Source organism: Eucalyptus grandis, chromosome 4 (genome assembly GCF_016545825.1).
Source record: "Eucalyptus grandis isolate ANBG69807.140 chromosome 4, ASM1654582v1, whole genome shotgun sequence".
Classification (NCBI taxonomy): domain Eukaryota; kingdom Viridiplantae; phylum Streptophyta; class Magnoliopsida; order Myrtales; family Myrtaceae; genus Eucalyptus; species Eucalyptus grandis.
In genome coordinates, this window is record NC_052615.1 from 33,231,501 (window position 1) to 33,246,354 (window position 14,854).

General features: G+C 39.4%; 1 protein-coding gene across 2 annotated transcripts in view; it reads right to left on the reverse strand.

Annotated features, from left to right (window-relative positions):
- LOC104441975 overlaps positions 1-6,290 on the reverse strand; it is a 52,096-nt gene extending 45,806 nt beyond the window's left edge. For both annotated transcript variants that reach the window (XM_010055256.3, XM_010055255.3), the window contains exons 1-4: positions 5,946-6,290; positions 2,608-2,711; positions 1,105-1,239; positions 665-715 (exon numbers count right to left, since the gene is read on the reverse strand). In XM_010055256.3, coding sequence (XP_010053558.2) covers positions 665-715; positions 1,105-1,239; positions 2,608-2,711; positions 5,946-6,042 — 387 coding nt within the window. In that variant the 5' untranslated portion in view covers positions 6,043-6,290. The remainder of the gene's footprint in view (positions 1-664; positions 716-1,104; positions 1,240-2,607; positions 2,712-5,945) is intronic.
- Positions 6,291-14,854: the final 8,564 nt, after the last annotated feature.

Consider the following 14,854-nt stretch of genomic DNA (forward strand, 5'->3'; position numbering starts at 1 on the left):
GTTCCAGTCTAGGCTCAGGAGAATGCTAGACCTCTCTCTAGGAGGTTTTTACAAGATTTGACTGAGTGCATTACTCATCCAAGAGATTCTCTTGATAGAAGGAAGGATAAACAAAAGTTTTTCCTGGGACTTATGGCCACTATCCACTGCCCACGGAGGAAGTCCTCTAGGTACGGAGAAAACTCAATTGTCTTGTGCACAATCATCAACAACAGTCTTGATTAGTTGCACTGTAGTTTATCATCCATCAATCAGACATGCTTTTTCACAATTTAAGTGCCCAACTCTTGTCACGGTATCTCTTCCTAATTAACTTCAAATCCAAGAAAAATAAATCCAATACATGGGGCCTCCTGTAATCCATTAAACAATGTGCTTCATACGTCTACAAATAGCAGCTTTAAGGTGCCAACTTTGCCAATTGAGTATGTACTGAAGTTCAATCGAATATGAGCAATGAGAACTTTCCATTACTGTTGATTACTATAATATCTCGTGAAGTCCAGGACTAGGCATGTGATGCCATGACACATCAGAGGAGCTGGGCTGCCTTCCTTTTATCTACTCTTTCTGCTTCCTTTCTACGGGAGTGTAGTAACAAAGAACTCTACAGACACAGTTTTTACTGTCAATCACTTCACAAAATGGTTTGCACATGTCTTACCACTTCTGATTTCAGTTGTTGAGCCCTTTCCAACAGCTTCATCTCCATTTCCTGGAACAGTGAGAAAAGGAGTTAACTTGTCTTTACTTCCGACAAGTAACTTATCTTCATTGTGCATAAAAACCAAAGAGATGGGAGGATTAATTCCATTACAAGCCTACATACATCTTAAGAACAGCAAGAGCACTCAAGCACTCAGTTTGGCACCAAAAAGTCCTCCATTTTTCACACAAACTCCTATCAGCAGCAGACAAACTAGTTCATCTTAGTTCTAATCCAAAAGAGAACATTTCTAGTGAACCTTTCCTCCTGAGGTGTCTCCTGAGGAGTAATGACATTATGAAAAGCTTCATTTCTTTCCACATGAGGAGTTAACTTATCAACTATAACAATTTCACTTAACAGAGACATCTAATAAATTACAGCTCACTGTGTCTTACCCGCACTATGCTTTTCTTAGCTTCTTGTACCGAATCCTCACTAGAACCTTCAACACGAGTTGAAGGTTCAGCTAATAAAAAAATGCGATCCAGGGAAACCAATACTGGCTCTTGGCCAAGCCTGCTCCAAGGAACCTATAAAGTGGAATACATCAACCAGGTCTTGCATAGGTATTTAGCTCCAGAAATTAGCAAGAGTAAAGTACAAATAACACCTGAAGAAAAAAAGGAAGCAATGCACAAAACACCGAAAACATAAGTTTGAGGCATATATACAAGTTGAAATCAGCCTAGGAGAACGTACTAAAAGAGAATCACTGCAAAATCCATGTTCATTACATACTACTCCAGCCCGGATGACAATGTTGAAGAAATGGGCAATAATAAAAGCCAACACTGTCAAAGGCATCCAAAATCATGGTCTACAGAGCATAAACAGAGCCATCTAACCTAAGCAAGAAGTTAGGTAGCATTATCCTAAAGAGAGATTCACCTACCTTCTTCTTTCACTGGGGTTGCGTGCTGGTCATCATTTATGCTTTTCTTCTACATTTTATTAATTTTCTACACATCATTACATGACATCCTAAACCAGTTAAAGTAGAAGCAGATAGTTGAAACAGATTTTGCTGCTTGTTTATACCAAAAGACACTACTTTCAAGGCACTTTGCCTCTGCAAGTCATTAGTTGTTATCATAACCCCAAGCAGTTTCTTCATGAGAAAAAATGGCACGTTTTCTCAGTGCCCCTCTACCTCTGCGCTGATATAGAAGAAAAATCACGTAGTACTCCTTTGACACAATGTAGAGTAGACAATCCAAGGATCTTACTGTGAACTAGCCACAAAACCCTGTGCCATGATGCATAGGAAATATTTTCTACTATAATGTTGCAAAACTTCTCATGCAATGCAATAGATGAGGATAAAGATAATATTATTGAAAGAAAATTAGAAGCAACAGTTGACCAACTATAAATCAAAAAAATTAGGATAATATTGATCTGCTGACTTTTCTTATATAATTTCATTCAAAGAAATTGTTCAAGTACATCAGGAAAGGACAAAGAAAGAACAAAAAGATAATATTGATTTACTGTTACAATTTTGTCTGCCCAATAACCAACTTGATCCCCAAGGTAAGAATAAGATGAAATTATTGACTTTACCCAGATCAGCTATCATTTGGCTCATAGATTTTGAACGTGCTGGACTCTGTATAGACTACAAGCTCAATCACATAAGCAATTAAAGTTTAAATCTTTCTTTTGTTGAAGTGAAGTTGATGGCTCCTACGAGCTACTACATTATTTCTAACCTGTTCTTCTTCAGTAGAATTTCTCCAAGATGCAAGATGCAGAAAGATTGAGGATGCATTTGTAATAATACCAAAGTTTACATACAAAAGAATGAGGTACAAAGTGTCTCCATATCAGAGACGATACATCAGATACTGTATCATTATCTGTTGACTATGATTCTACAGCCAAAATTAGCCACAAACCTTAAGTTTTACGGAACCAAGAAATCCTGCCTTCACCTTTACAGGCAACTTTAAGGCATTGAGTGCCTCTGGCTTCAGCTGCATGTTTGTTAGCACCACATCACCTATTCAGTCACAAGTTCGTCAGTTAAATGTCCAAACTTGTAAAGAAAATTATTTACAACTGAATATAATAAAATTATCTCAACACTATGCATACCATCACTGCCTCAAACAAATTTTAAGTTCACAAGTTCTACCCCAAACATGTACCTTGCCGAAAAGCTTTAAGAGGAAGTGTGTAATACCCTTGGACAGTCAAAATGCCAAGAACTGGCTCACTTGCAAAGTATATTCTGCGGGACGATATGCTACTAGAAAAAAGTGAATAAGGTAATAGCTTCGCTGGCCAAAGCATTCATCAGCAAATGCTTAACTGTTTTATCTGTTGTTGGAATAATCACCTACTAAGCAGCCAAGAATAAGATGGATTTGTCATCAAGGATCTGTGGAATTACCAAGCATTTCAAACTTGTTCTCTCTTTTCGAGAGATGCGAAGTCTCTAAATGCTCTCTAACAACCTAAGGGATAAGTTTTGTTGAAAGAAGCCATCCATAGAAATATATATTTGCGATCTAGCTTATCTATTAATTTGAAAGCTGCAACCGTTTTTTCTCTCACTATAGAAGTAAGTAACGTTCATGCAACACGTCTCAAAAAGCACTTCCAAACAACAGCCTGCATAAGCCATGAATAAATGAAGAAGCATGCATCAGCAACGCATCGTTAAGCTCAAAAGTTCACACCAATAGAAGAACAGACAGTAATTCCATCCTGGAGACCCGAAAAGACCGAACTAAACCAGGCCAATCAGGCTAGTCATTGAGCCGGTCCAGTTGTTTGGGCCTGAGATGCTCAGGCTTGAATTCGCCCAGAGCAGCCTAAAATATATAATGTATCTTTATCAAGTAAATTGACGTCATATACTTGACAATTGTATGTTAGAGTTTTGAGATTTGATAATGCATGATATTCTTCAAATGAATTAGAAAAGGGAGAGAAAAATTTGTGCTAAAGCCCAAAACAACCCAGCTTATCTGACTAATCTCTGACGGGGCCTTTATTCCTTCTTAGGGCCAGCCCCATAGACTGAGCCCAGAAAACTTGGGGCCAATCAGTTCAGGCCAGGCCATTTATCCGTTTAGACCCAGCACATTTGCACCCCTTCTAAGAAAAATCCTATAAAGCAATTCATGAGTGTTCAAAAGTCTACTTTACAAGCTTAAACCATTATGTGGAAGTGAACCAGATGTATACAAGGCCCATGTAAACCATCAACAAATGAGAGGATATCTCAACACCCCCTTTCAGGTGCAATGCTGACTAAAACTGCAGTGGAATCGATGAGCAGGGACCCAAACACACGAAACAATAATTGGGACAAAACCTGACCCGCTTAAGCTAGAAAGTCCAACCTAAAAAGGTTAAGGACCTACCTGAATTGACTTGTACTTTTTATTCTTTGATTGATCTGATTATCATATCTCATGCACTTGGACCTTTGTTAAATCCAAAATTCTTGAAACTTTCACAACACTCAATGTTGATACGTACATCCACATATAACCTTCCCATACTTTTCTGAAAACAAAAAACTATCTAAAATTTGTCGGAAAAGTGAAAAGGTACTTACTGCTTATTGAGAAATATACTAGACCCTAAGCCATCAGGCAGAAGTAGAGCTACAAAAGGTCCATACAAATCTCGTAGACAAAATTGTGGGATACTTTAATAATAGGTAAGATCCACACCCAAAAGCTCACCACCTTGTGTGGAAACGTGGAGTAATTGTAGGCCAAGAGAGCTCAAAGTGCCGCTCCCAGAAGGCTTTCAAGAGGTGCCAAAGGCAGAAATGGATTGAATCACACATCAAATAGGGAGAGTATCGTTACGCAATACGAGCCAACACTGAAGAGGACACAATTTCTTAAGTGGGAGAGTCTGAAGAATCGCAAGATTCTTACATCTGAAAGAGAGGCTATGTTAAGTGATTCATGAGATCCCCCTTGAATGGTCACCACCTTTTGTGGTTTTTGCTCCTTTGGACTTGGCCCACATGGATGAAGTCGAATCGTTACACAAGTACAACACAAAGTACTAAAAAAATGTCAAGAAAATGCTAAATATATATTGAGCACCTGTTTTCAAGTAATAAATGGTTACGTGCTATTGAAACCAAAAGGTCCAAAGTTCGACTCTCTATACTCTCCTTAAACCAATTACTTAGGTCATACAATAAAGCCCGAGAATTCTTTCATCCACATATATCAAGTTCACACATTTAAGGCCTTCATCATTCCACTGGCCTTTGTGGAAGGGTAGTGTTAAATTACAAAATATAAGGCATGTTTTTCTCTAACAGCTTAATTTATCGGCAAAAAGTTCCAAATGTATATCCACATTTCTTTTGGCTTTAGGGGGAAATGCTAATTCATATGGAATCAGAGTAATACCTTGACACTCCCTCTTACTAGAATTTTGTTAGTTTCATGCTATTGTGTTCTATCTCTGGTCATCCAACCACTGTGGTGTTTATGTAGAGTTGGACTCACCCACAAGGGGAGAGTATCAAAATCATATGCCACATACATCACACGGTTGTTTCATGACATTTTAAACCTTTAGGGATGACACATGTGCTTTACGAGCAGAGAAGCCTCAAAATACGTCAGGCGAAAGTGAAGCTGAGTGAGCAAAATAAATTGAATATGTCCTAATGCAGCTGCAAAGTTACCCCACTTTAAAAATGTGCTAAGCCAGCACTACTCTAGCCAAAGGCAACATTTCAAGGGTTACAGCAAGCGGTGGACTCAATGCTATCATCTAAACCACACCAAAGAATCAACTCCAGAAGCCATCTCCAGAAATCAAACGTCTATCAAATCCAAAAATTGGATAAGCCACAATACAGCAACTCGAGACACAAACAGACAGTACGTGAGCAAAACCATCACGACTCAAAACCTGAACGGATAAGCGCCACCCATTTCGACTTCGATCCTGGAAAACTCGTCCAACGCGCACAGCACCCGCCACTCCCAATCTCACGCCCCAAACACACTTCGCAGAATCGACGATTCCAGGGCATCGATACTGGAAAACTCGTCCAACAAGCACAGCACCCGCCATTCCCAATCTCACGCCCCAAACACACTTCGCAAAGCCAGACGATCGCAGAATCGACGATTCCAGCGCATCGAAGAATTCGCCGTCTCCCCCGCGCGCGCGCACCCGCAGCCGAAACCGATCGCTACCGCACTCGAAATACAGAAACGGCAAGCGGAGAGAGGATCGTCACCTTTCCAGACGCTGATCTTGAGAGCCTCCTTGTTGAGGCCTCTCACGTAGTTCCCCAGGTACCTCTGCAGGAGGTTCGCCACCTGATCCTCCAACATCTTTCCGTCCTCCTCCTACCTCCCCTCTCCTGGTCTCAACCTCAATCCAGCCCGCGTCTCGCCGGGCCGCGACGGTCGCCGATCGAATCGAGAGCCCGATCGAGAGGAACGGGGGGAGCAGGCATGGATGAGAGGCGCGCAGATTCGCCGGCAGCAGCGAAGGTCTCGAAGGCGGTGGAGCTTCTGCAGAAACGGAGTAGTTGAGAGAGCGCGAGAGCGCGAGAGCGAGATATTCGTGTCTTGATGGCCACGTCTGCACTGGGACTCGCTAGGTGGACTGGATGGTGAGAGCCGGAGGAGCGATCGGCTGCGACGCGCCCCTCGGGAGCTCACCACGTGGGCGTCAGGCGAGGAGCCGCGTGGAGCGGGGGGGATAGCATTGGGTGGCGGAGGTCGGCTGTCGATGCGATCGGCTCACCGTGTCTACCGACGTCGAATGGCGCCGACGTCATCTTATCCCTCTTCGGAATTGAACGCGATCCGGAGGCGGTGGGTGGGGTGCGAATTGTGGCGCCAAATTAGGAGAGAAGGAAAATATTCTCGATATTTTATTCGTTCATTTTGGGTAAGAAATATTCTCAGTATAAATGCTTCTTCTCCTGTTGAGATTTAGTAAACGGCTTTCCATATGCTTTCGCACACCTCCTCAATGTTAAGGCCCTGTTTGGTAACCATCATCAAAACAGTATCCGATTCTAATTTTTTATTTTCGAGAGCAGTTTGGAAACAAAATCGTTTTTGGTAAAAATTTTGTTTTCGGAAACAAATTTTTATTTTTTTGTTCCCGAAATTAGATTTGGAACAAAATCAAAAATTTAAAAAAAAAATTGATTCTTATTCCGAAAACAAAATCAAGAATTAAAATCATATCCCACGATTGCCATCTGCCGCCAATCGCCGACAACCAATCCAGCGAGCTCGCTGGAGGCTCGCCCAGCCAAGGCGAGGTCTGGGCCGGAGGCAAGCCTAGTCACCAGCGAGGCCGAGCCTCGCCGAGGCTGGGCAAGCCTAGCCGGTGGCTAAGCGAGCCTCACCCACCCCACCAAGGCTCATCAGTGGGGCTAGGCAAGCTTCACCGGTGGCTAAGCAGGCCTCACCCAACTTTGGCAAGGTCGAGCCTCGATAGGGCTAGGCAAGCCCTGCCCAACTACCGACGACACTTGGCGACGAGGGTCGACGACCTCCTTGTTTGGTGGTGGCTAGGACTAACGACCGGCGACCAAAAGAAAAAGAACAAAGAGAGAAAGAGAAAAGAGAAAAAAAAATAAAAGGAAAAATAAAATTTTATTTAAAAATTAAAATAAATTGATTTGTAAATGTAATCAATTGACATGATACCAAACGCAATTCTATTCTAAAATCAGAAATTTTGGACGATTCTGGCTTAAAATGTTTAGAAATTATTTTCGAAAACGAGAATAAAAAATAAAAATTTATAATCGAATTTATTCCGATAACATAATCGTTACCAAACGCGCTAAATTTCCTTCGTTTCGTAAAAAATATCATATTTCTAAAAATAATTATATTTTTCAAAAAATTATTTTTCAAGGCAATAATTATATTTTTCAATATTCATAGTTGAAATCTAAAAATAAAAAAAAAAAATATTTCTTACTATTCAATATACGATTTGATTTTTTTAAAAAATTACAAAAAAATCGAATTTTATGTTTGTAATTGACCAAAAATTTTGTAACTTTAATTATTATATATATATTTTTAAATTGAATTTTTAATTATTTTTATTTTTTAAATCGAACTTTTATTATATTAAATTTCCATTTTTCTTTCGTTTTCTTTTGCTTTTTTTTTCTTTTTTTTTTTCTTTTTCCCGTTTTCTTTTCCTTCCTCCTTCCTCCTCTTTCTTCACTTCTTCCTCCTTCTTCCCCCTCCGCCACAGCCGCCGAGGCGATGGTCGACTACCTGATGACCGTCTAAGACGTGAATCGATGAGCTCAAGATTCCGCCAATCCAAGCAAGCAAAAGCTTCATTGAACGAGGCGAGCTCGAGCTTCACCGAGGCCGGTGAGTTCAAGGCTTATGATCTCTTTGTCGACCTATGGCAAGGATCAAGTTGGCCTATGGCTAGTCGCCAGCCACCATCGTGGCTAACGATGACCAAAAAGTAAAAGGAAAGGGAAGAAAAAAAAAAGAAAATAAAAAATCAATTTAAAAGCGAAAAAGAAAACATAAAAATAATGCTTTATTTTTTTCACGAAAAGTAATTTCCAATAAAACATTTTCAAAATTTTTTGATGTTCATTTCACTGAAAATGAACTATTAAAAAAAAACATTTTATGCTATTAGCAAAACTTCTTTGAAAATGAGAAAAATGTTATCCATTTTTTAGAAATATAAAACGATTTTCATAATTTCTTCCGCCTCACATTCTTTCACCAAACACATTTTCCATTTATATTCACATCCACCCAAAATCAAATTACATATTTTATCTCATTTTTTTTCCAAAATTTTCCAAATTACACTTCGTTTCCTTCCTCCTCCTTTTCTTTATTTCTTCCTATCATTAGATTTTCCTGAATCATCCTTGCTTCTTGCTATCTTTGACTGACTATTATACGCAAGTGCTTCATTTTTCATTCTATGCATTAGTTACCTAATCATGCGCACGAGAGCGTGCTGCGTGCCTTGAACCTAAATTATATATTTCAAGCCAAAAGAGACATTTGTTCGAATTTTATTTTCCAAAGCTACCCTCCAATAATAAATGACGCTCACTTATCAAGTCTTTTTATCGTAATTCATTTTTATGTTGCACAAAAAACGAGAAAAAAAATTACTCTAGCGCACAGAACTAAAGATAAGCAAAAGGAAGTGACTAGTTTTGGACGATTCTCGAAGGCACCGATCTGATTTCTGATTCCAAAAAAGTGGAATTGATGATTTTTGGTTCCACATGAAACCACCCGTCCGGATCGGATGATAATCTTTATTTTTGGAACCTAAGTATCGTACTCTCTCTCTCTCTCTCTCTGCGCGAGGCCTCCCGCATTTTGTCACTTGACATGCGAGTCGCAGCTGCTCTCCCACCGTTCATGTTCGGTCACCGTTCTCTCTCTCTCTCTGACTCCGAATCCGTCGCCACGTCCCTCTCTCGTTTAAAAACCGGACCTATCTTTTAACCAAGTGGCGTGCAGCAGGAACTCTCTGTCTCTCTCTCTGTGTCGGTAGAGTGGAGCCATCTTTTGCAAGGATCAAAGCTGAAGACTTGTGGCTGGAAGTTGAGCTTAAAATGTAAGCGGACGTGGCTGTCGTTGGCTACAAGTCAAGGGGCTGCCCTAGCAAGTTTTGGCAAAGGGGAAAAGACTGAAGTCTTTGCTGAAAAAATTGCAGGGAGCAGAGGGGTAAAAAATGAAGATGCGGAGGAAAGTGAAAGGGGGAATGGAGTGAGATATCAGGCAAAAGGGAGAGACCCTGGAGGGTCTTCCTGAGGTGGGGCGGGGGGAGGACCCAAAAGGATCGGGAGCTTGCTGAGGGAGAGGGAGCTCGACTGGGAACACGAAGTGAGGTGAGGTCATTTTGTGTGAAGCTTCTCGAGCTCTTCTGGCCGTTTCTACGGCAGTTCTCTTCTCTTGGCCGAGAAAGTAGAGAAAGTAAATGGGAGAGTGAGGACCAGAGCTAGGCCGAGAGATGTTGGGCCGGACTGGACTGAACTCAGCTTGCTAAGAGTGTCGAGGATTGAGGTCAAAGAGAGAATTGGGAGTGTCTTTTCTGATTATAGGCCAAGAATCAAACCACCTCAAAACCTGATTGCGAGCTTGTATGGGAATTACTGTTGGAAATTTTCTATAATATGAATTTACATTAATTAATTAATTTTTAATTTAAATAATTAGGTTAATGGATATTCTAATATTTATTAAACCCTAGAGTGATCTTATTAAATTGAGTATTGACATCTATTAATAATTGGCCTAGTTGAATAGTAAAGTGTAGGCAATTATATTTAACTGAAGTCTGTAATAGAAATAGCCCAACATACTATTGATTAAGGTTTGTTAGATCTCATTTTTAGTCTATAAAAGAAAGGGTAGGCTATACAATTGTTTTAATCCCATTGAAAACTGAAATAGGTAAGATCTGGTATTCCAATAGTTATTATCATAGTGATCTATTTTTTTTTTAAGTGAAGTAATGGCTTAAACAAGTACACTTTAATTACACTATGTTCATTGATTTCAGTGTTTACAATCATATATAAATCCGATTCTTCTTAATTAATTAATTGCTTATGTAAATAATTTTCTATATGTGGTATCATAGCATATTATATATGATTGTAGAACCCAATTTTTTTTTATAACAAATTTGATTTTTTTTTTCTTTTTGAGCCGAATATGGACGTTATTTTCCGTGCGGATGTTTTGCTCAATTGATCTTGAAACCATAGGGCTTTTGTTTTAGATGTCGAGATCTTTCCAGCCATATATAATTTGTATAATTAATTTTATTGGGAATTGAGTGAGAATTTTAAATTTGAAATTTTAGGGTTTATACATGAAAAAATTATAAAATTATAAAATTACTTACAATTGATTGATGTTCGTTCTAAATCGTTGCACGAGTATTGTTATATATATGTTTTTGACAAGATTCGTGAAAATGGGGAGAAATTTTCTGTATTCGTATTACTCGCATATCAATGTACGTGTATATTTGTAGTACAGTAAATGAATCATAAAATATTTACACAATATTAATTTTCCTAAAGTAAAACATATCTACGATTATCTATGATTTGCTTAATCAATCTTCAGACTAAATTAGATTCCTTCTCCAACACTCCCCCTCAAGCTGGTGGCTTATAAATGTCAAAGGCGCCAAGCTTGCTTAATAGATATCTGTGCTGTCTCTGGCATAAGGGCTTAGTGAAAATATCTGTAGGTTGTTCCACAGTTGTGATTCCTCGAGTGGCAGCAACCCCTTCTCGAATTTTCTCTCGAGTAAAATAACAGTCAACCTCGATGTGCTTTGTTTTTTCATGAAAAACCGGATTTGCAACCAATTTAAGAGCTGCGCCATTGTCACAAAACAATTCACTTGCACTGTCGACTTGCACACCCAGATCTGAAAGTAATCCCCGAATCCAAACTATTTCGCACACGATTTTTGCCATGGCTCGATATTCTGATTCAGCTTATGACAATGAAACTGTCGATTGCTTCTTCGTCTTCCATGAAATTAAAGACTTTCCCAGCTTAATACAGAAACCAGTAATGGATCTTCTTGTCATTGGACAAGTGGCATAATCCGTGTCACAATAGGCCGTCATCTTCATGTTGCAGTCGTGAGATAACAAAATTCCAAGTCCCGGACATCCTTTCAAATACTTCACAACCTTCAGTGCTGCGTGTGATCGCTTTGGGTTATGCATAAACTGACTGAGTATTTGTACTGCATAACATATATCAGGCCTAGTCATGGCGAGATAGATCAATTTCCCAACGAGTCGCTGATAACTTGATGGATCTTTGAGCAATGGATCGTTATTTAGAGAAGGAGAGTTCGCATCATATTCATACGTTGTCAATTTGACATTCTGCTCAATAGGTATAATAGCTGGCTTGCATCCCGATAATCCTGCATCCGATATGATTTCCAAGACGAATTTTCTCTAAGACAAATTCCCTCATTGGATCGAGCTATCTCAATACCAAGGAAATATTTGGGAGGTCCCAAATCCTTAATATGAAAGGTCATATGCAAATATTCCTTGAGTTGCTGAATTGTGACATCATCATTTCCCATAATAAATATATCATCGACATAAATTAATAAGTATATTGACGAAGTACCTTTGGTCCATGTGAACAATGCATAATCATATTTGGAATGTATAAAACCTGTATTTGTGAGCGTTGCAGTAAACTTTGCATACCATTGTCGAGAAGCTTGTTTGAGTCCATAGAGGGATTTGCGGAGACGACATACTCGAGACTAGGGGTGAGCAGCGGTTTAGGGTCGACCCTGGACCGATCTGGACCGGCCCAACCCCGCGGTCTGGTCCGGTTCCCAAGGGGACCGGGTCGGTCCTTGGTCTGAATTCCAGGGACCAACACTTTGTGCGGGTTGGTCCTCGGTCCTAAGAGTTTTGGGTCGGTCCAACCTGGACCAACCCCGTATATTATATTATATTATTTATAATTATTTTATATATTCAAACCTAAGTAAAATGTCTATTATATTATACTATATTGAGATGTTCTATCAATAGCACTAATAGTAATTTCAATTTAAAACTTTTGTTAAATATTAATTATGTGTCGTTTGTTTTGTTTTCAAGTGTTTAGAAGTTCAAGTGAATTAACAAGATGTGAAGTTATATATTCATGCTTTATATTAAGTATTTTAAACTTTTTATGATTTAATTGCTTTCAATTTGTGTTAAATGGTAGAAGTTTTTAAGAGTAGAGTAGTACCGCGTTCTTGCTACGGTGATTTGTTAATCAAGTGGTGTGAAGCTCATTTTTTGGTTGAGTAGACTCTACATGATCAAATGCTAGTCAAGTGGTGCGAAGCTCATTTTTTGTTGAGTAAACTCTACATGATCAGAAAACGCTTTTGCATATGGTGTTATAAATATTAAAGATAGATGATTACAAGAACTTTCCATCTTGTCCCATATCTCGATGAGCGGTTAGCGGATATGAAATTTCTATTATTGTGTCATCTTAAATTTGCTAAATATGTATTGGTATTTTATAATTTAGTTGCACAATATCGTATTGTTGATGGATCATGGATACGTAATTTGAATTTGTAGGTTTGTTTTTTTAGGAAGTATAAAAAATAAGACGAAAAAAATTATCGATCGGTCCCGGGTTGACCCTGGAACCGGACCGAACCCATTGGGTCGGTCCGGTCCTTGGTCCCAGGCTCAATAGGGTTGGTCCTTGGTCCTAAAAATTGAGGACCGACACTGTATGGGTTGGTCCTAGGGTTAGGGGATGGCCCGGACCAACCCGGACCATGCTCACCCCTACTCGAGACTCCCCTTGTCTACGTAATCCTGGTGGAAGTTCCATGTAAATTTCTTCATCTAGATCTCCATGAAGAAAGGCATTATTCACATCCATTTGATGTAAGTTCCAATTACGCATTGCAGCAACAGATAGGAAAGAACGAACAGTCACTTCTTTAGAGACAGGAGAAAAGGTCTCATGATAGTCAAAACCTTCACGTTGCGTAAATCCTTTCGCAACTAGCCGAGCTTTGTATAGCTCAATCGAACTATCTGCCTTATATTTTATTTTGTAGACCCATTTGCAACCGATGGGTTTTTTGTGAGAAGGCAGGGGAACAACATCCCAAGTATCATTTGCTGTAAGAGCAGCTAATTCTTCCTTCATAGCTTTTTGCCATCGAATATCACGCGCTGCTTCCTCATAGGAAGATGGTTCTTGTTTTTCGAATATTCTACTAATACAGCATGTGTGCTCTGGCGATAATTTAAACATAAGAGGAGACTGGATATTGCGTACCTGGTGTTTCCAAGGTTGGACAAATATAGTCTTTTGTCCATGTTGGAAGTCGCACCTCTCGTTGCGAGCGCCTGGGCATTGGAACGGGTGTTTGTTCAGCAATTAGTGATGAGAAGAAGCCATTATCATTTTGCTGAGGTGATGAAATGGTGGAGTAATCCGAAGATCCGGTAGGTAAAACAAGAGATTCAACGGGTGCCGTTACAGGGCATGATCCAGAGCATGACTGATCTGGGGCAACCCAAAAATACTGTGGCTGCATAAATATATCTTCCACTGATAAGAATTGTCGATGATTTGATGTTGATATTGATGACTCATGTGCAGATGCCATCTTCTGGAAAGGGAATACATCTTCATGGAATATAACATCTCGGCTAACAAAGAAGCGACCTGTAGATATCTCCATAACGCGATAACCCTTCTGCAAAGCTGGATATCCCATAAAAATGCATTGAAGAGCACGAGGATCCATTTTATGATGACATTTCATATTTGTCACATAGCAAAGACAGCTAAATACCCGAAGATGATCAATCGTCGGTTCTTTGCCAAAAAGCATTCCAAAAGGGGTGTGTCCATCTAATATTCTAGTTGGTATGCGATTAATTAAATAGGCTGCCGTGACCACACAATCTCTCCAAAAAGATTCAGGAATGGAAGCTTGATATTTTAGTGCTCGGGCAACTTCTAAAAGATGTCGATGTTTACGTTCGACAACACCATTTTGTTGGGGAGTGTATGCACAAGAACTCTCATGGAGTATTCCTTGAGATGATAAACAAGATTGACATTCATGGGAGAAAAATTCACTGCCATTATCTGTTCGAATCCTTTGAACACCTTTATTGAATTGATTTTTGATCATGGACAAGAATTTTGACAAATGTGAAAAAGTTTGACTCTTGGATTGCATGAGAAATATCCAAGTAGCACGAGAGTAATCATCAACTATGGTGAGAAAATAATAGGATCCATCACGGTGTGGTGTATGGTAGGGCCCCAAAATATCCATATGAATTAATGAGAAGACACTAATTGCACGAGAGGTGCTATTTTGAAATGTTGCTTGTGTTTGTTTTGCCAATGGGCATATCTTACAATCAGGACAAGGAAAACGAGCACTATGACCAAGACGCTTATGAGAAAGGGAAATTTTATTTCTTGAGATAATATTACAAAAAATGGATAAATTAGAATTTCTAGAAAGATTGACCCAAAAGTAGAGCCCTTATTCCATTCTACCCAAGCCCATCAGTTTCCCAGTCGAAAGGTCCTGAAATGAACAATTTTCAGAATTGAAAAA